This window comes from Electrophorus electricus, chromosome 17, assembly GCF_013358815.1.
Source record: "Electrophorus electricus isolate fEleEle1 chromosome 17, fEleEle1.pri, whole genome shotgun sequence".
Classification (NCBI taxonomy): domain Eukaryota; kingdom Metazoa; phylum Chordata; class Actinopteri; order Gymnotiformes; family Gymnotidae; genus Electrophorus; species Electrophorus electricus.
The window spans coordinates 17567995-17589493 of record NC_049551.1 but is presented as its reverse complement, the minus strand read 5'-3'; the positions used below and the strand labels follow the sequence as shown (position 1 = coordinate 17589493).

The window sequence follows — 21499 nt, the reverse complement described above, 5'->3', positions numbered from 1 at the left end:
GCCCAATTACATCGTATGTACAATCTGAACATGTTTCCTTTGTGCATATGCGGCCCTTTTCTCGACATAAATAGTCTTAACCATCAGCTCGTTGTCCTCAGTGAGCTGTTGGACTAAGAGGCGCCGCGGACAAGTTCCGCTCCCGGTTTGTTTATGTGGCGTTTACCTAACACACCACAGTGGGCGTGGCGTCCCTGTTATCGGGGTCTCCTATTGGTCACGAAGATCGCAGCTCCCATTGGCCCATGAAGGATTACGTAGTTCCGCCATAAAACTGTTGTTGTTGCTCTAGACTGGGGATGAGGCGAGTAATCGCGCGAGAGTTTTAAGGTCTTCGGACTTCTTAAATCTAACATGGCGGTGAAAGCGAGGACGTTTTTTTGGTTATTTTCCGTGGAAACGAGAAGAAAAGTAGGAGGCTAGCAGAACGGCGCTGCGGTGTCACATGATTTGGAGACCGCGAGCTGCCCCAGTCCAACATGGTGGCCGGCTGGACGGGCGCGCGCGTCTGCTGGATCACATCGCTCCTGTGCGCGCTCAGCGCGAGCGCCTGCAGGCGGCAGACCCTGCCGCACGTGTTCGGGTTGCGACTAGAGGAGGCTAACGATCGAGTGTACATGCGCGGAAGCGTCATTACAGCTGCGTACGGATCTAGTTTCAAACTCAGATTATTTGGTGACTGCCCACCTAACGGGACTTGGCCGAGGCTCGCGTTTGCCGGAGACGCTAAAGATGTGCAACAGGCAGGTGCTGCGCGGCTCGCAGACGATCCCTGCAGGCACGAGAGTCTAAGAAATTCCTCCGCTTTCCAAGTCCACGGGGAGTTTGAAGCGGACGAAGAAATCAGCGGCCTGATAGAAGTTCACACCGTGCAAAGAAAGCTCTCTGCAGCCGAACAAGAGGATGGCGAACGGCCGGCTTTCCACCACTTGTGCATATTTAAAGAGCAGCACTGGGAATCAGTTGGGTCAGACAGATTCCGTGTAAAGTATCTCGATTTACCACCCGATGCTGTTCCCACCTGGGGTCTCGCCATCATCATTATTGTACTCGTGTTTATTTGTGGGGTGATACGAAGTTTAAACCTAAGTTTGCTTTGGCTTGATCCCGTGGAGCTGTATGTGCTCCACAGCTGTGGCTCTGAAGACGAGAGACGGGTCGCCAAGCGCCTCGAGCCCATTCGGAGGAGAGGCAACTTTCTGGTGTGCGCGTTACTGGTGATATGCGCTCTCTGTCACGCTGCACTCGGTGTGTTTGTTTACCGCGCGTTTGGGTCCGTCTTACCCGCTGTACTCACGTGTGGTGCTCTCATATTCTTGCTTGGCGAGTTGTTACCCCACATACTAAGTTCAGGCTATGGATTCCAGATCGCTCCGGGCATGATATGGCTAGCCCAAACGTGTTTGATTGCAACTTGTCCGCTGTCTTGCCCCCTCGGTCTGCTTCTCGACTTGGCCCTTCACCGCGACGTAAGCACGTGTGGTGTGCGCGAGAAAATAATGGAGATGATCCGGTCTAACGTTAATGATCCTTATAACGAGTTCGTTAAAGAGGAATTCCGTCGAGGTACTTTGAGGACCAAAACAGTTGAAGACATCTTGACCCCTTTGAAAGACTGCTTTATGCTGCCATCTACAGCAGTGCTGGACTTCAGCACCATGTCTGAGATTATGCAGAGCGGCTACACCCGGGTTCCTGTGTATGAAGAAGAAAAGTCAAATATTGTAGAAATCCTTTATGTAAAGGATTTGGCCTTGGTAGACCCTGCAGACTGCACACCCATGACAACAATCACAAAATTCTATAATCACCCTCTGCATTTTGTCTTTAATGACACCAAGTTGGATGCTATGCTTGAGGAATTCAAGAAAGGTAACTTAATTTTTAATACACTTCTTCAGAAGCACTAGGAGGTTATTTGCTCCTTACAGATGCTCTGTGGTCATGATTCCTTTTTTCTCCTTAGGAAACTCTCACCTGGCCATAGTGCAGAGAGTGAATAATGAGGGCGAGGGAGACCCTTTCTATGAGGTGCTGGGACTGGTCACACTGGAGGACGTCATCGAGGAGATCATAAAGTCAGAGATCCTGGACGAGTCTGATGGCTACGGTGGAGAGCACATTTACCTCAGACACCTCCTTGTCTCCGAATTTTAAACAGCTGAGCATATTTGTCCCTAGAAGACCATTGTCAGGCCTCACTTTAAGTCTCTGTGTGTTTTGTTTGGTTTTCTGCAGTGAACATGAAAGTGAAGCGTCCTCTGGCCCCGTTGGCGATTCCTCTGGAGCCGCGTGTGACGCGGGAGGAGTTCTCCCTCTTCAAGGTGCCTGAAGGCGAGCCTAAGATCCGGACGTCTCCTCAGCTGCTGCTTGCCACGCATCGTTTTCTCTCCAGAGGTCTGCTGGAAACCACACCCTATTCTATGTGAAGGTGTTTGTGCAAGTCTCTGTGTACAAGATTAGATTAGATTTGCCCTGTAGCAGCACTCAAAATGGACGTTTCTGTGAAGGGTAAATAAACTAGGTAAAAATGACCAGCGAGAATATTTTTAATACCCACAGGATTGTGTTGTGTTGCATTAGGGTATATTTCAGATCCAAAAGAACTTGTGCAAGTAGCCACTTGCTGGTGACCTGTTTTATATTTTTATTTAGTTTGCAGCAAAGCAAAATTTTACCCACATTTAGAAACTGTCTAGTGTTTATTTTGGACCCTGCCAAATAATATTAAACACTGCTTTCTGTGGTTAGTTTGGACATGGCATGTGACAGCTGTGTTGGGTTTGGTGTCTGCAGCCACCTGTTTGTTTTCTTTTGAATTATTTGGTCTTGGGCGATCCTCAGATCCTCTTAAAGTTGGCTAAGCAGGTCTGTGCTTGCCCCCAAAACCTTAAACATGTTTTTTTATATTCCATATTTAGCAGTAGGCAGCACAGGTGAATTGATGGTTTAGCCCTTGAGCAGTACTGCTGTACACATCATCCAAATCTGCCTGGTACAAACTATTTATTTGTAACTGGTTTTCAGTCCTGAAAACAGGTTATGAATATTTAGGACTGAGCATTAAGCTACCTTGTGATTTACTTTTGATTCATGGACACTGAACCCGATCTTTACTAGCCGTCATTTCGGTTCACTCTTCTCTTTACATATCACCATCTTCTTCCAGAGGTGGAGCATTTCAGTCCCCAGCGTGTCTCAGAAAAAGTGCTATTTCACCTCTTGCGGCACCCGAACGTCAACCAAGAAGTGAAATTTGACCCAAGCAACCGGCTGAGTCCTGACCACTACCTGTATACACGGAACCACCCCGTGGACTATTTTATTCTGCTACTGCAGGTGAGTGGGGCGGAAGTACAAGTGCTGCCGCTAAGTCATGCGTTTCAGGGCATCTGTCATCTCGTAGGAGTGTTGAAGATAGTGAACACTTGGGTTACCAGTAAGAGTCCCCTGGATATTGACTGGTGTGCTGTAAAACAAAGTTCAGAGATGATGAGCCTGTCCGTAAATGGCACCACAGGCCCTGGGACTTGTGAAATGCTCTGGGTATCACTGTCCTGATAGGGGAGTGGTTCTGGGTATTCCATCTTAGCAAGCTAGCTTCAGGCTACTTTAGGTAGCACTAATTTGAGCTGAACTGGGGTAAACTTACTGGTAAATGTCTTACCAGTTAGCTTGCAAGCAAATCCAGTTCAATGCAGTTTGGTAGAACTACACTTCCTTCCATTTGACCCATCAGGAAATTCTGAATGCCTTTTATGAGCTGAGTCAGACATATGCTTGGAAAATTCATGTGTGTGTCATTACCAGGAGTTCCCCAGGCAGTCAACATGGAGGCAGTGGTGGAGAATAAAATAGATGACCATGCTCCTTCATCATCCTCCTCCTCATTCTATTATTGGTTATTTTGATTAAACTCATACCTTTAGCAAAGTTCTGACATGGCTCTTATTAGAAGCTTTCATTGGTGTGTGTGTGTGTGTGTGTGTGTGTGTGTGTGTGTGTGTGTGTGTGTGTGTGTGTGTGTGTGTGTGTGTGTGTGTGTGTGTGTGTGTGTGTGTGTGTGTGTAGGGGCGTGTGGAGGTAGAGATTGGAAAAGAGGGCTTAAAGTTTGAGAATGGTGCATTTACTTACTACGGCGTCTCGGCTCTGACTGCACCTTCCTCTGGTATGTCATCACTGTTGTTTTTACCGTTTTGCGTTCCACAACTACCTCACTGGCATCACCGTCACACTGACCTTTATGCATAAGTGCAAGGATGGTGGTCATTGTCCCTGTTTTACCTCTGCTGACTTGGATCTTCACCACGACAGCTAATCTAGTTAATCGATGTCTTTAAAAGATGCCAGTTAGCCGGGGTCAGGTGTATTGCACTTGCATGGGGTGGAAACCGACCCTCTGTGTGTGTACGCAGTGCATCAGTCTCCAGTCTCCACGCAGTGCCGCTCTCCCAGAGACCCCTTTGAGCTGGGAGAGGCCACCAGCCCATCCAGCTACTGTCCTGACTACACGGTCCGAGCCCTCGCCGACCTGCAGATCATTAGGGTGAGCAGGTCGAGGCAGATCAGCTCCGTGATGATGCAAATGAGCAGTCAATGTTGTTGCTATTTTTATAATGTGATCTCAGTCAGTGCCAGTACACACATAATTATTGTTAACGAATAAGATGAGAGGCCTAAATATGTAATACAACCTTCATCTGGTTTCTAGTGTACACTTACACCTGTCCAAAAGACACACACACAATATGAAGTCCTGTTTCTTTGGTACAGTGTCTAAGATTGCTGGGATTTCTGTTCCTGCCCCTCAGGTAACCCGCCTGCAGTATCTCAATGCCTTGATGGCATCTCGGGTAGCACAAAGCCCTGGCCTGCCTGTTAATAAGGTCCTGCCCAACAGCCAGACCAAACTCCTAAATGAGAAGAACTCTACCCAAGGTACAGAGCTATGACTCCGGGTATGGACCTCTCCAACACAACCTTTTATTTAAACATGCTTTAGTGCAAATAACTTGGCCATGATAAACTCGGCACATGGATATTACTGCTGATTACACATGAGCTAATTATAGAAGGAAGCTGTTTCTTTTATTTTACCTTTACAACTGTTCCTCGAATTAAGACTTTCTCTCTGTTTTCGTGCCATTTTGTTCCATTTACCCTTTCTCCCTAACTACAAACCTAGACTTTCCTCTTCAGTTTTCTTTCTTTGATGCATTTGACAACTACTGTTAGTATACTTTGCATGAGGTAATTGCAGGTTCAGTTCTAAGCATGAGTGTGAGCACTTTAAATGTACTCCTGCCTGTTGCACAGAGACTTCACCCAGGGGCTACAAGCATCACGTGCGCACCTCGTTTTGCTCTGAAAATGTTCCCTCAACATCGTTAACTCTAGATGTTGCTGTCTTGGTAGCTGTCGGGTCCCTCCCTTCTGTGAGGCTAAGATATCATTTCTTGTTGTAATGAAGCATTGCTTCCATCTATGTGAACCTAACTACCTCACTGAAGTCAGCTAGGTTCTAACATCTGTACCCATCTGAGCCCTCAAAATGCTTCAAATCCTTTTTTACCCCAGAATCTCACCTTTTTGCTTTTTGGCACCGTTTGTGTCTTGTGTGTCTTTCTGACTGTAGATTATTTTTATATTTTACTGCTTTGGTGCTGTTGCAGTGATGCTCCTTAAATTACAGACCAAGCACCAAAGGCTTGTTGGTAGTTTTATTTAGTATTTGGGTTTTTATTTTTCTGTCGTCTTGGGTGTAATAAGCCAAGTCTTCACTCAGCTGTTCTGGTCCTCCAGTCTTACACACTCCACTGTGGTCAAATCTCATCTGCAGTGTTTTGAGTGCAAGGGGCCCACGTTATCCTATGGTGCTTGGCTTCTGAAATTGCTGCTATTTATTTATTAATTTATTCTTTTTTTTATACATTTGTTTGTTTGTACTTTTCAATTTTTGTTTATGTAATTTGATTACATTTTAATCTAATGTTTAAACTTCTATTTTAAACTAATTTATGTCATTACGTTTGGCTTCTTTTGGTGATCTTCATGGGCGCTTGTTCTTTAATAAGCAGCACTATACAAGTGAGCGCGTGCGAGCGTGCCCATGCGGGCGTGCCCGATCGTGCGATGGAATCTCATGTATCCCCTCCACTTTGCTTGGCTTTTCAGGTGCAAGCAGGATCCAGGAATGCAGGGAAGAGGAAACTCTGACCCTTACAGAAGCTGTCTGACTTTCTGTCTAAGCGATTTAACTTCAGCTCACAAGAAGGTTTGCCTTTTAACGTCCAGCTTGACTTTCGTCATTCTTTTTTTTTTCCTCCCCATGTCTGGAGCGCACAGATTTTTTTTTACAGATGTTGTGAAGCTCTGTGGGTTGTTTGTTTGTTTGAGATGGGGCATCCCCTACTGTCAGCATCCTCCACCAGGTCTCGTAGTCTTTCTTCGGCACCCCTACTGGTTTAAAGTATCCTGCGCAATTTGTGTGTGTGTGTGTGTGTGTGTGTGTGTGTGTGTGTGTGTGTGTGTGTGTGTGTGTGTGTGTGTGTGTGTGTGTGTGTGTCTGCGCGCACGTGTGCGTTTTCAAATATATTTGTGCGCCCCTTGAGTGATGCATGCGGCATGGTCATACAACTCTGAGCCCTCTGGATATGCATCTTTATGTGCCTAAAGGACAAGCCAGTGCCGACGAGAGCAGCAGGAACTGCTCTGGGATTTGGGAACACCTGTCAGTCCGGAATATGCAGCACACCTATAACAACCCCCCGCCACCACCTTGCATTTTACATGCAAGCCAAAATGTATACTAATAAACAAGTAGAACAGAAGTGAAAGTTTCATGGATGCATTTTTGCATGTTAATCAGCTTTAACTGCAGTAGTTATTCTGAGACCCTCCAGAAAACAAGAGAATTAATATCTTTTCCCTTTAGATGAGGTGTAGATAGAAATGCAGTCTGGGTGCAAAGTACAGTATTGCTGTAATATGAGGTGAATGTTCAGCTAGTCACTGTGTACAGGAGTGGACAGTTTGATGTTCCTGACCCTGCATATATTTGCTAAATTCAGACAACAGGCTGCCTGTGTTTTGAACGTGTTCATGTACTTTTTCTGGGATCTGTTTTTAATTCTAAATATATCTCTCCCTGTCCTTTGATCAGCGGATCATCATGTAACATTTACAAGGTGTCTCTCAGATCATTATTGAGACATAACTTTGAGTGGGTCAGTATATGTGTGGGTTTGTGGGAAAGAGATTAAAATCTGTTCATATAAGTGAGATGCTGACTGATTTGAACTCTTGTTGCACTAATGTTGGGTTTCTTGCACAAATGTCGATCACACTATCCATCCTCTATGTGCTCTCACACATGGTGAACCACATAGATGCCTGTGATTCACTACTACCAGGTACCTTCACTCCTTGCAAGACATGAGTTACGACATGGTGTTTTTTCCAAAGCCAATGACATTCCCCTATTCACCTGTCTGGAAGTGCTTGGGTTGCATGACCTCAGTGTTGCCATGGTCTTTGTCTTGGAAAAGGTTTGAGGCTGGAAACAGATGGATTCACAACTTAATGATCTCTCATTTGTTTTTACTTTTTCTGGGGTCATTTTGGTAATGGGTATGTAAGCGAGACATCTTGGAGCCGTCTGCTCTGGTTCAGCAGGACTGGTGTCGTCTTTGCTCTGGATGCATAAGTTCCAGATCACTAAGCTGGTGTGTTCATAAACACTGAAAAATGCACTTCCATGGGTCATTTTATTTTTGAATGAATGTTGTTCATCTAATTGTAATGAACTCGGAGTGTAATCCCAAGTTAATGTTTTTTAAGATGTTAAAATTCATTGTACTCTTTGTTGAACTGTTGCTTTGTATTCTCTTTTAAGAATGAATGTATATAGTAAAACTTTCTTGCTCTACTGTATTTATCTGGAAAAATGCTGTTCTTTCCTTTTTGGTAGGATAGAGATTGCTGTATATTAATTTACTTAAATGATAGAATATATCAATGGAGAATAATTGCTGGCAGATGATTTTAATTTTTATATATATATTTTTTTTTTCTTCAGGTACAAAACAATTGTAAACAGCGTTTTTTTGTTTTTGTTTTGTTTTTTGTAGTAGTAATTCTAAACCTCTCTGTAACATTGAATACTGCTTGTTGCATTGAATGCTCTGTTTCAACTGTTTCTTAGGAAATAAAACCAGACCAGTGTGCAAGCTGTACTTTGAACTGTTTGAAACTGTTTAAAATGGTGATATTGGACATAACGAGTTTCATGCTCCACCACTAGGTGGTGCAATAAATCTTAGCCCCAGTTACAAATGTAGTCTGTTAACTCGGACAAGTGGACAATAAGATCCAGAATCATGGTATGAATGCATGATTATAAAGGTTTGAGATGTAGGCTCAAAAATATCTCTCAGCAAATAACTTACTCTATTATGAATTTGCAATAATGATGAAAATATAGACATTTCCACTTCTAGCAACTTATAAATATGGCAAGTGTCTGTGTGACCAAGTGAAGGAAGCAGGTGGTGGTGATCACACATTATTGTACAGCCTTGTTGGCTTATCACTCTTTTTTTCATGGTTGGTTCAACCCAAATTCATGAATGGTTACCGCTGAGGTGTGATATGTAGACAGAAGAGCCCTGTGTGATGTTGCTTGACTGCTTCATAGCGCCCAGTGTGGTGTAAATATATACTGCAAACAGGTTTACTGTCATGTAATGTACATCTAAGATATTTATCATGAGCATTGTTTAAATTATGTGTTTACTTCATCATACAGTTCATACGTGTAGCGTGTGCTGAGAGATCATGCCAGAGGGGCACCAACATTTGCCCCCAGGACATGGACAGGCCTGTTTGCTCATACAGCTCTGGCCTGTATAATGACAGAAATGCAGCTAGAAAAGAGTAGCCATCATATAACGGTACATACAATACAGCATACAATACAACAGCTGTGCTGATACAAATGCATTCCCACTAAACCCACTTAAGTTGGAATTCATTTTTTAAATTGGTATACTTTGTGTACTTTTTACAGTAGATAAAGCTTGAATAAAAATTGTCAATGTTTTGAAATGACCTTTAAATAGATTATGAACATGTGATAAATGTGAGTTTGTAGTATAGTCACAAATATATTAAAACTTGCAGTTGTGTGTTGTATACATCTTGTAATCTAGAGTTGGGCCACTAGAAGTCACCTTTCTGTTCTATTCATATTGCAGGGATTTTAGGTGTAAGGATCACAGGTGGGCTTTGCAGGTTTCTTTTTGGTTCATTCTTCAGGCTACTAAAATGTTCCATAGCAAGCATTACTGCAAATATATATTGCATGAAGTTAAGTGAGCTCTTAGGGACAAGACCTTTAGAGGTCAGAGGTACATATTAGTCAGTAATTGTTTGTATTTGATGCAGATTTAACTGGTGGCCTGTGTGCTACTTATAAAACAGGGCTAGTGTGGTCAAGCGTGTTTATTCTCAATAACTTGACATTCTAGAATAATCTGAACTTGAACACCCCAATTTAGACATATTGCAGAGATGGAAGAAAGGTGTTCTGGAAGTGTTACTATGCTATAGTGGTTGGTTAGGTTGGGCTGGGTTGCACCACTGACTTTGGTATGGGAGATTGGGAGTTCAAATCCTGACCAGGGTGTCTCCAGTGTGACCCCTTAGGCAAGGTCCTTAACCTCACTAACAATGTCTAAATGCTGGCTCTGATGCTGCCTGGATCAACAAGGGTCAGATGCTGTGAGTGCAGGTGATGAAAGTGGGCTATTGAAATACAGAATACTCATACAAGATGACAGTGGAGGACTTATGAGGATGTGGGAGCTACTCTGAAACCCAAAATCTTGACTAACACTGAAATGACTCGTGTTCTGACATCTGCTACCACAACTAGAGATTGGTTAGTCTATGTGCTGCTGACATGAGACATCACTAATCCATCTCACCAAGCAAACCACAAGGATATATACGTGGAATCCCACAGGCAAATGGGAACAAAGGCCACAATGAAAGCAGGTAGCCTTCGTTACACATGGAGAAGTTTGAATGAAAATGGTTGTCCAAAGTTGAAGACTCTGAGTAGCTTCAAATGGTGATACAAGGAATTTCTACAAAGAAACTGTGATGTCATGGTAAGGTCTGGGAGTTCCTGAGATGTACAGAATCTCGGTTTTACTGGGGTTGAGCTTCAAGCAGTGGGCTGTCATCCATGATGCAATGTCAGTCAAATATGCTGAGATACATCCGGAAACCTGTGTGTCAGAGGGAGGGAAAGAAATAATTCATTGGGTGTCATCGGTATAGCAGTGGTATAGCAGGAGAAGCCATGAAAATATATTACATCACCAAGAGAACAAGTATACAAAGAGAAGAGAAGAAGGCCTAACAGAGTAGCATCAGTGGACAGCCTACATAGATTGGATGCGGATCCTCTCCTGGTTACCTGGTAGGACCATCCTTCCAGATAGGACTGAAACCATGCAAAGCCAGTCACACCAAGCCTGGAGAGAACAGAGAGGAGAGTGTTGTGGTTTACTGTGAATCAAGAATCAAGGCAGATGCAGTTTGGCAGCTTTGTCAACATGAAGTTATTCTGTCACTGCTATGAGGGCTGTTTCTGTTGAAAATAGCCTTCATCACAGCTTACGGAGTGTGTCCTTTATGATGCAATCTATGGAATAACATATGTCCTCAAAAAAACCCACAACAAAAGAGGAAGCTATTGTGCAAAGTATGTGCAAGTGTGTGATTTCACTGTTGTTTACTAACTGAAATTTCCCAGCCATAGATGAGTACATCTAATAGTAGCAAATCATTTGTGATTGTAAATATGTTGACGGAATCCAATGACCATATATGTCACTGTATGTCACTGTTACTGTTACTGTATTTCACTTAATTGGAATGGACAGATGTTACAATTTAATTGAGAAATTAAGAAATTAATTAAGAATTAATTAATCAGTAGCTAAAGTACTTGACTTGTAATTAGAAGGTCACTGGTTCAAGCCCCCACCACCATGTTGTCCCTGTTGGGCCCCTGAGCAGGGCCCTTAACCCTCAGTTGTTCAAGTTGTATTCTGTCATAATTGTAAGTTGCCTTGGATAAATGTAATGTAATTAATGCACAAAAAGAGGAAGCATGTGAAAGTGAGCTTTTGCATTAGTATGAAACTTTCCTGCTTACTTCATATTTTTAAAATGTTAAAATAAGGAAGTGTTAACTAACCGTAAACTCCTAAGCTCATAATGGTAATAGTGAAAGACTACAAAATGCTCTATAGAAAACTCTGAAAATCCGTGATGGTGTAGAATTCCAAATCTTTACTGTTTCCCTTTCATTTTTAAAATTTGGAAAGGTTTCAGAACCCTTTAGAATTATTTGGATTCTTTTCCATCAATGTAACACAATGTAATAATAATGTAATCAGGTTCACCTATTCCTGATGTCACAATGTTACTGAGCCCCAACCAGTTTCAGCTGCCATGGCTACCCCCACCACCCCCTGATGTCCCCTGCTGTAGCCCAGCACACCTCCACCCCAGACAACTACTTCTCCATTGCCCTTGACAGACGTTCTTATGCAAGATGAGTTTCAGACACGCAAACCGTTGAAAATCAGACTAGAAATTTTAGAAAACTGGAATGGACATTTATTGCTTGTTTCTGTGCTAACTTACATCGCCATGGTAATTTATGCTGCATCTTAACCTATTTAAGCACCAAAACCACCAATTGTTGATGTCAGGCTGTCAAGGCCAGAATGACCCACCTCTGTCTTAAAACCTTAGATGAGATGAAAGCTGCATGGTGGGATTTTTAAAGAGGTGCAGATTATATGTGTGTGATATTAATGTAAAGAGAGGGTTACGGTTAAAATATTTAATTTCTTTAAATAAAGTGTTAAAATAATCTTAATATAGCCTAAAGCAAATCCGGAACAAACTAGTGACAGATATCACATTATGACACACACTTCCTGTACAAATTTCCCACTTTAAGACTATAAAACGAAGTACTCCAGTCCAGTCCTTCTATCAGCAGAATAACAAAGCAAAGCTGCAGACAGTTTAAGGATTCTTAAAGTTAGTGGCCCTAACATTCAGTACAGGTATGTGCTTTGATGTTTCAATTTGACTTAATTAATTTAAACTTTTATTTATTTGTTTCTTTGTTAATCAACCAACAAAAATCCTAATGTAGAACTATTTTTTTCAGAAATGGCACAGAAGGATTTGTTCGAGTTAGAAATGTAAGTCTTTTTTTTATATAAAACACTTAATCATGATTGATTGATTTGATGTGTATGCCAATTAGAAACTGAATTTGAAAAGTGCTGATATGCACTGAAAAAACACAAAACCTATGATGCCTTCAGAAGTATTGTTTATGATTTATTTAAAAACTTTTCATATAAAATTTATTTACATGTTATTTAAATTTGTTTTTACAGCTGCATCGAAAGTAAATCTGAATACATGGATTTTGATGAGCCAGACTATTCTGAGATGGTAAATCCTCTACTAATTTTAAAATCCTTAGGGACATGCTATGCATGGTGACTATCATTATCTTAACTGACAATGGACTCCTGTTTATGCAGACTTGCAGATGTGCTTTGCATGAAGGCGTCCAGATTGAGATAGAGGAGAAGCCTACTACCATGGGGCAGTTGGTGAAAATCATCATCGCCATGCAGAAGTTTAAGACCCACCATAAAGTTCAGTCTACAATGTTCACCGAGCATGAAGTGTTTAATATCTTCATGGACAGTGTGGTTGAAGGTATCTGACCCCTAATAAGAATAAGAATAATATTAATAATAATAGGGGTATCTGACCCCCTACACCTCTCTCTCTGCTTTTTTCTATTAGCAATATTAATATCAGCTGAAATGCTATTCTGATACAAAAAGTGTCAGATATCTCTTTTGTGAAAGAGTGGTTCCTTTTGATTTTGTTTTGCTTAATGCTGGAGCTCTTTCTTCTCTTTCTCACAGAGAGTGTGGCCAACGTGGTTTGTTGTGATGCATCAAAGACTTACAACAAGCAGGACAATGTCATGGAGTGTACGGTGTGTGACAAGCTCCAGAAGAGCTTGGTGAAGAGTACAATTGCTCCAGTTCTTCAGGCTGTTACACTGAAGGGTGGAAACCTTCACAGAAGAGGTAAACTTCCTTTACCTCACAATAATAATAAATGCTCATAATAATTTCTGATGTGGCCTGAATACTGAGTTTGATTCCCCCTTTTTTGACTCTTAACTCTTTTACTTAGACTTCCTAAGCCTTTAGACACTGTGAATGGGAGGCCCACTCACCTCTTTCTTCTGTATCTGTCTCTCTTACCCCTGCAGTTTCATCACTATAACTCTGTCACTATAACTACTGCTGTGTTCCCCGTTAGTCTGATTTCTGGCCACTGTCACCCTTGACTCATGTATTGTAAAACAGGCTGACCCTAAACTAATAGACCTGAATTGCTTTCAACAGTATTGTTCCACCTGTCATCCTACACACCACCGAGGTGCTCTGACCTAAGAGGCCAGCCAGTTTGTTTGGGAATTGCAAAAAGCAAGCTGTACCTCTCATGCACAAATGTGTCTGGAACCCCTACCCTCAGTATTGAAGTACGTGCATACCCATGACAGCACCTGCACACAGTGTTCACATGGCTTGCGAGAGTTCCTGTTTTGAATAGCAGAGGTAACACCTTCTGTCTCTTCTAGGAAATAAATGACAAGGACACCCTGAAGACGATCAGCGCAAACAACGACATGGATCGCGTCCTGTTTCTCAGGAGGGGCACAGGGAACTCCGTGAACACCTTTGAATCAGTCAAGTATCCTGGCTGGTTCATTAGTACCTCCCAGGCAGATCACGAATGCGTGGACATGTGCGTAGAGAATGACGCTTCCCGCCTCAAGGTCTTCACGCTCTATGATAAGACAGTAGTGTTTGATAATTAGATTTGATCAGAAAACCAGTTAGTAGTAAAGTATGTACTAAGTACAGTCTTAAAACCAGAAGCTTAATAATCTGTTATTGGAATTTTGTTAATCTGATTGTTAATTGATTTATGCATATATGCAAACATAATTAATGTATTTATTTTTTTTACTTTTTCTACATAATTTATTATTTATTGTAAAATGTATTTCTATTTTGTTAGTAATATTGAAATAAAGTGTTGACAAATACATGCTTTGTGTCCAAAAAGATTTCTGTAGTTCCCCAGAAATAGTTTGAAATTGCTCGGTGGTCCTAAAAACCAGGAATGTGCAGCTTATCAATAAATCCATCAATATATATACTTCAATACATAAAGAAAATTTAAGAATCAATTTTGATATTAATTTAAATATTATTGATATATTTCTCGAGGAATATATTGATATTAAACATACATAAACATTCCTGGAATTTTTTAGCAAACATTTAATGCATGTGTTGTATTCCTGATGTGTGTGACTTATGTGCCTGTCTACTTTTGCTCTCTAAGACAAGCAACACAAGTGTTCCTTCTATAGAGTGGAAGGAGTTCTTGGTCTGCCTGCCGTTGAGAAACTCTTTGTAATCCTTTTGTCCAGAAACAGTTTGGTTTAAAAAAAAAAAAATCTGCTGAAGTGCTAATTAAGGAAATATGCTGAAGTGCTAATTAAGGAAAATAGTGTTGGCTATACTACAGCACCGTTTTCCAGTAATAATAATAATAATAATAATAATAATAATAATAATATTATTATTATTATTATTATTATTATTAACCATCATCATAACCTTTTCTCTTCTTCTTCTTCTTCTTCTTCTTCTTCTTATTATTATTATTATTAGAAAGTGAATAAATCCAAATCATAAGACACTAAATCAGCAAACAAGATTCTCTAGCTGACATTATAGCGTTCAACATGCACTCATGAATACCATTGCTCGAGAATAAGCGACCGATAGTTTTTAGTGCTCCCATGTGGTGATTGTGAGGAACTGCATTGCAGAAAATCGTCATAACCTTGGCGGTAATCTATAATCTGTAAGGACATACAAAAGGAAATACAATTTAACAAATGCAGATTCTACGCAATACATATTAGTAGTCTAATCAAATACATAATAGTAGTCTAATCAAAACTGTATTAATACACAAAGACAAAAGATTTATACTTAATCTCCACTTCAGGCAATATAAAATCCATGCATTCTAATGATGCTAACATGTCAATGTGCAGAAACGGTGAATAAATTCATTATGGCATTATTCCTCAATTTAGTAATCAAATAGGAGTAGTAGCCTAAATTTGATGTACTTAAATGCCTTAAAGTAATATTTTGTGAAAATGTATTTAAAATATAAATATATAATTCCAAATTACTTTTTAGCCTACTATTAAAATTGGATCATGGTAAGATGATCCAAATATGGTGAATAAAATGACCTCAATTTTGTGAACGTCATTTGACGCTCGTCAATAGTGTCGAAGAAGGTGGTTAAAACACTGGTTGAAAAGCTGACCTGTGTTCAGTTCAGTGTGTGTGTTCAGTGTGAACTGTGTTGGGGTGAATAACACTCGCTGGTCCTGAATCACCCCGTGACGCACTTTCTCCTTCAAAGCCTCCGCTCGCAAAGACAGGAAGTGAAAAGACTTCACACCAATAGCAAACGTGGACCCGCCTCTGCAATGTTAATGACAGGCAGACCGTCCAGTCTGGAAGCGCGTCTGTGTGTTATTGGCACGTCTGAGGCCAATGCCGTAGTAGAGGTTCAGTACCCGTAAACTGGCCGGGCGTGCTGGTGTCCCCGTGCGAGGGAGAAGTGGCTGGTGGCGGTGAAGATGGCGGATGGAGACAGCGGGAGTGAGCGCGGCGGGGGCAGCAGTGGAGGCGGCGGGGGCTTCCCGCACTTCCAGAGGGAGCAGGAGACCCAGGAGCTGGCGTCCAAGCGACTCGACATTCAAAACAAGCGCTTCTACCTGGACGTCAAGCAGAACTCGAAGGGCAGGTTCATCAAGATAGCCGAGGTGGGCGCCGGGGGCTCGAAGAGCCGCCTGACCCTCTCCATGTCCGTGGCGGCCGAGTTTCGCGACTACCTGGGCGACTTCATCGAGCACTACGCGCAGCTGGGGCCCAGTAGCCCGGAGCAGATCGCGCAGTCCTCTGGCGGCGACGACGGTGGACCCCGAAGAGCGTTAAAAAGCGAGTTCCTAGTCAGAGAAAATCGCAAGTACTACCTCGATCTGAAGGAGAATCAGCGGGGGAGGTTCCTGCGAATCCGCCAGACCGTCAATCGAGGGCCCGGCTTTGGGGTCGGAGGCCCCGGGGGTGGCATGCAGGCCGGCCAGACTATTGCACTCCCGGCGCAGGGCTTGATAGAGTTCCGAGACGCCCTGGCCAAACTTATAGATGATTATGGCGGAGACGACGAAGAGCTGAGCGGAGGCACCGCGGCGGGGAGCTACGGCGAACTGCCCGAGGGCACCTCCATCATGGTGGACTCCAAGCGCTTCTTTTTTGATGTCGGGTCCAACAAGTATGGGGTGTTCCTGCGAGTCAGTGAGGTAAAGCCGAGCTACCGGAACTCAATCACGATTCCTTTCAAAGCTTGGAGTAAATTTGGTGGCGCTTTCTGCCGATACGCAGAGGAGATGAAAGAAATCCAGGAGAGACAACGGGATAAGATGTACGAGCGGAGGGAAGAGTCGGAGGGTGAAGACGTGGAGGATGACTGATGGAGTCGAGAAGTTCACCTCAGATCTGCTGAGAGTTGGTTACGAGACGCAGAAACGACCGAAGAAGTGCATGATGAATCGGACCTAAATAGCCTACTAAAATATTGTGGCGTGATATTAATTTGACAGAAAATATAGATAATGAGGTTGTGAAGTTAATGTGATGACGTTTGGGGATTTCAAGAAAACCGCCTAAAGCCATGAGCGAGTGATGTTTAATGAGGTGAGAAATATGATTTATTACTGAAACCGCCCTGTCCCAAACCAGAAGTTTAATTGTTCGAGATAATAATTTAAACTTTTATAATATCAAACACTAATGCTGCTGAATTTAAAAGGCAGTAAGTGCATGTGAATGAAAGCAGTTGGAAAGGATGCATATTGCTCAGTATATTTAATAAGAAATGTGTGAGCGTAGACATTCATTAGTCTGGATGGAGTCCTGTTGAAGCGCAAGACAGCGATAATCAAAGGACTTTAACTCTCTGAAACTTGTCCATCCATTCGATAGCTGTATAGGCTACTGACTTTGATGTGGAGAGTAGTTTATAAGCCATAGGAATCTTTACAATAAAACCTTTAGAGAAATTACACTGTAGACTAATGACATAGTCTATTACATGAAGCCTGACTAATTGGTATACTGACATGTTAAAGGCCAGATTGGGGAAGCCCACCTTCACACATGACAGGAGAAGGGGGTTGAGTGAGACGTGTGAAGAATGCAGAGTGCTTTTGCCCGCAACATCAAGGAATGTGGCACTGAAGTGAAACCAGATTATCAGAGCATTTGTCTTTTCCAATTTGGGTCCAAACTTAATGACCACATTAAAGTAATAAGTCATTTCTCCCTGTAGGTATAAGGACAGACCCGTTGAGTCAATGCAATGAAACCACACTCCTTTTTTATTTAAAGGACAGAATGCATAGAGGAGTATTTTCCTTTTGTTCCCTTTCTTTTTTTTGTTTAGAAAACTTGACAGATTATACTTTGACAGAATAATTGAACAAACCAGCATATTTTTAATACATAAAATAGAAAATATATGTGTATTACAGAATTATTAAAGCCGGAAAGGCAGTTTTGTAAAAAAGAAAAAAAAATAAGATATGAAATGGAAAAATGTCCAATGTATTTGTTTTCCAAAAATTGTGGAAGAGTATAACCTCTGTGTAAGTAAAGAGAGTTGGTATGATATATTGTGACAGTTTATTTCATAATATGTAAATCTCATTCCTTACTCATCACATGGAATGTACGTTTGTGTTGAGCTCACCCAATAATTTGTGGTATTTTTTGTCAAAATTACCCCATTTAAAGGGAAAGTTAAACCAGACAATGCTAAAGTGGCTAGCAATGAATAAAAAACTTATTTTCCTGGTTGGCAAGATTTCTTGCTAACAGGGAACATTAACAATTCATTTTTTTAAATGTTCCTGTTTGGTATGGTGTCATGCTAACAGGCAGCACTAGGTTTTTATTCATTATTAATCAAAAAAAATTTAAAACTTCCCCTTAAAGTGACATTTAATAAAAACGTCACTCGTGTCTGTCAATTGGTCCTTTTAGTAATTATGTTGTTGTTCATGCCCATATCTGATTGCCTGTTAAGTTATTAAGTCCTTCAACATAGTGTATGCTGCTATGTTGATGTTCTCATGTTTTGTCACTTTATTCTCAATCCTAAATATGATTTTAATGGGAAAGCAAAATATGATGTGAGTTCTTAAGCACCTTTTACATCTGTAGGTGTTGTCTAGTGTGAATGTTCAGAAAACTGGTCATGTATATTCCTTTTCTTCTAAAGAATATGTGAATTACCAAGCAGACTGATGATTCATCACCGTGAACAGTAAAGGTGTGTTATGTTGATTTCTTTGCCACATTTCATTGTCACACTTTAATTAGGCGAGACAACGTCCCAGGAAATACGGTGCAGTTTATAGAGTGATGTATATCTGGATATTTGTTTTTTCTCACAGCAAAGGATTTTAGGATCATTTGGAGGCACAACAGTGTTTTGCATTCATATATAAAATCACATTTTATCATCCCTACTGACTTGTACTGTTTCATGTCAAATGGCAGCTGTTCCAGTCATTATGTGTCCTGCTGTAAACTATCAACATCCTACTCAACACTTTCTAAATGTTTTTTTTTTGTTTTGTTTTGTTTTTTTTTGCCGAAGATGCACTTAAGTCCAACCACAGAGCACATTTTTTGACAGATAGATCACAATAAGGTAAATATGCCAGATGTAACCTGATGGGTTTCCTGTATAAACCTTGTTTTGGCACACTTGTCAGTTGCAAAATCAGTACTGACTGCTCTGTCCAGACGCTGGTTCTCTCTCTCTCTGTGTCTGTGTGCTCTGTCTAGATGCTGGTTTTCTGTCTCTGTGTGTGCTTTGTACTGGTTGCTCTGTCCATTGGGGTTCTCTCTGAATCTACAATTGCAGCAGCTGTTCATATGCAGCAGTGAGCTGACTAAGGCTGGCTATTTTAATGTAAGAGGCATGGGAAAGCTAGTGTTCCTGCGCTGGTGGCAGAGGAGGCAGCTGTGCCATTAGCTCGCAAATGCAGACAGACACAAGGGCTTGATCGTCAAGCCTGCCCCACACACACACACACACACACACACACACACACACACCCCTCCCTCTCCCAAAAATGCTATGTTAGCAAGACTGCACCAAACATGCATACATCAAATTGGTAATGTTTGGACCATTCACTGTTCGGACAGTGAACACTGACATTTTTAGCCATTTTCAGGATGCATTTGGTGACCGTTGAGACTATTAAGTTGACATCAGACAGCTGCGGGGAACACCTGAAGCGTTTTCGGTGGCCTTGCTGGGGCGGTAGCCAGCCAAGCGTAACACAGCAGCTGTTGGTGAGACATTTCTCCCAGCTCTTCAGCTGCTGTAAAATGAGAGAGCCCCACTCCCCCATCAACACAACTTCATTTCCCAAGAAAGAAAAATAGTGATCAAGTTGTAAGCCTGTGAGATCTATGTGGTTGTAGTAGTGTATGGTAATATTTTTAATATATGAGTCTGTCATAACAAATTTAAATTATTAGTACAGTTCAAAGAGGCACTTACTGTTTGCTTTTTAAGAGGTAGTGGATGCTTTTAAAGTAAAACATCTGTTATACAAGGCAAGCCCAGATATTCCGCTTACTAGTATGCACTACATCTTATTTCAAAAGTTAACATGTAGTTTCTTAATAATTTGTGTCTTGATGGAAGTGATAACAGGAAGGAACATACACTGGAATGGGTTTATATACTTGGTTCCTGCCAGTTTCCTCACCGTAACTGGGTGATTTGTCTTCCTGTGTCTCAAGGTTGGGGAATGTGAAGGTTCTGTTGACCCTTCCCGTATGTCCAAACTGTTTTCTCCTATATTGAAATGATGACTGTCTGGGACGATTTCTCTTTACTATTCCAGGTCATTCTACAGAGCTCAGCAAATGTGCTAGTGGACTATTTTAGACATACAAGTATGGACTTAGCAATTTATGGAACATTCTTTCTCAAGTCTGAGAAATGGTTATTTTTCCAAGTAATCTGATGATGTAACCAGAGATTTTAATGTGAACAGCAAGCCCGTGTCCGGTTCCTACTCAGGTTTTCGGCATCCTCAATGTCTCGTCTCATGCGCATCGTATCCCTCCCTCCCTTCACTCTCGAAGTGGTGGGGAGGCAGACATGGTAAATATTCCTGCAGTAGGAACTCTGTCATGACATGAAGACAGACCCTGCAGTACTGCTGCTTCTTAACTGACCCCCTAAACTCAGCCTGCCTCCTGTAAACCACAGACTGGGTAGCCATCCATTTCCCTATGGCTGCACAGTTTTTCAAATGGAGATTTACAAGTCTATATTTAGAAAATGCTATGTATGTTTGTAACAGAATAAAGGAAATTATAATTGATGGAAAACAATTCCCTTTCCTGTTGTCTCTTGCTTTTGTATGTTAAGATTTTGTCCATTTTTAACATCCAAGAAGACAAGTAAAAAAAATACGATTGTTTTCTATTACAATACAATATTACATTTGTTTTATAATGGAAAATATGAATGGAGTATGAAATTGCCCCTATTTTTTGTGGTGATTCAAACTTTTTTTTCTATTTTTAAAGAGTAGTTAAACATTTTTCTCTTTGGACAATCAATCTCACACATCTAATTTGATTGAACATGCTTTAAAGCAAAGCAAATATATTTGATCAAAAACAATGAGAAAATAGATTTTAATACTTCATGCTGGAATTAGTTCACATTCAAGATGCATGCTGCTGCCTGAGTGGTGTCACTCTGGACTCTGTCTGTTTCTGGAACAGCTGAGCACTACATGTGATTTGGGGTTTGGTTGAGTGCAGCCACAGATAAATATTCACACTAATCGCCCTGTTGTGTTTTTCATGCTGACAGTTACACTGCTCAGTTACTTAGATTCTTGCCATTCTCCAAATTTGCAGAAAGTGTGTAGGTGAACACAGCATCCTTACAGTTTGGAGGAGGGCAGTCATAGTCAACAAGTTCAGTTAAATGCAGCTTCTCCCATCTACGTTGGAGTAAGAACCAACAAAGCCATTACCACTTCTTTCAAAGAGATTGTGAATGGGACTGGCGCTACAACCCTTGCAATCCGGGAGCAGGGGTTGCTTGATGGAGGGTTTGTGTGTTCACAGGAAGAAACCCTGCTCCCAGTACGCTGGGCTGCCTG

At 41.5% G+C, this 21499-nt stretch overlaps 3 protein-coding genes across 6 annotated transcripts; all 3 read left to right on the top strand.

The window, feature by feature from the left end:
- Window positions 1–256: 256 nt before the first annotated feature.
- LOC113583841 (metal transporter CNNM3) lies at window positions 257–8241 on the top strand. Of its 4 annotated transcripts, none has more exons than XR_003411353.2 (9): window positions 257–1872; window positions 1967–2110; window positions 2239–2397; window positions 3170–3339; window positions 4072–4168; window positions 4416–4546; window positions 4812–4958; window positions 5186–5250; window positions 6175–6192. XR_003411353.2 is itself a non-coding variant. In XM_027020432.2 (9 exons), exons 1-8 carry the CDS (start codon window positions 480–482, stop codon window positions 5233–5235), a joined length of 2271 nt encoding a protein of 756 aa, XP_026876233.2. In that variant the 5' UTR covers window positions 257–479; the 3' UTR covers window positions 5236–5250; window positions 6175–8241. The 4 variants fall into 4 exon arrangements, 3 of the variants coding, with proteins under 3 accessions (XP_026876233.2, XP_026876226.2, XP_026876234.2); XM_027020432.2 differs by having other exon boundaries at window positions 4812–4938; window positions 6175–8241; XM_027020425.2 differs by lacking the exon at window positions 5186–5250 and having other exon boundaries at window positions 4812–4938; window positions 6175–8241.
- Window positions 8242–12079: 3838 nt separating this feature from the next.
- Window positions 12080–14228, top strand: il1b (interleukin 1, beta). Its single transcript, XM_027020770.2, has 7 exons — window positions 12080–12152; window positions 12260–12293; window positions 12495–12552; window positions 12645–12825; window positions 13041–13208; window positions 13533–13669; window positions 13769–14228. Exons 2-7 carry the CDS (start codon window positions 12262–12264, stop codon window positions 14006–14008), a joined length of 816 nt encoding a protein of 271 aa, XP_026876571.2. The 5' UTR covers window positions 12080–12152; window positions 12260–12261; the 3' UTR covers window positions 14009–14228.
- A 1240-nt stretch (window positions 14229–15468) lies between these two features.
- Window positions 15469–20714, top strand: purbb (purine-rich element binding protein Bb). Its single transcript, XM_027020628.2, has one exon. The coding sequence runs from the start codon at window positions 15869–15871 to the stop codon at window positions 16760–16762; it is 894 nt and encodes a 297-aa protein (XP_026876429.1). The 5' UTR covers window positions 15469–15868; the 3' UTR covers window positions 16763–20714.
- Window positions 20715–21499: the final 785 nt, after the last annotated feature.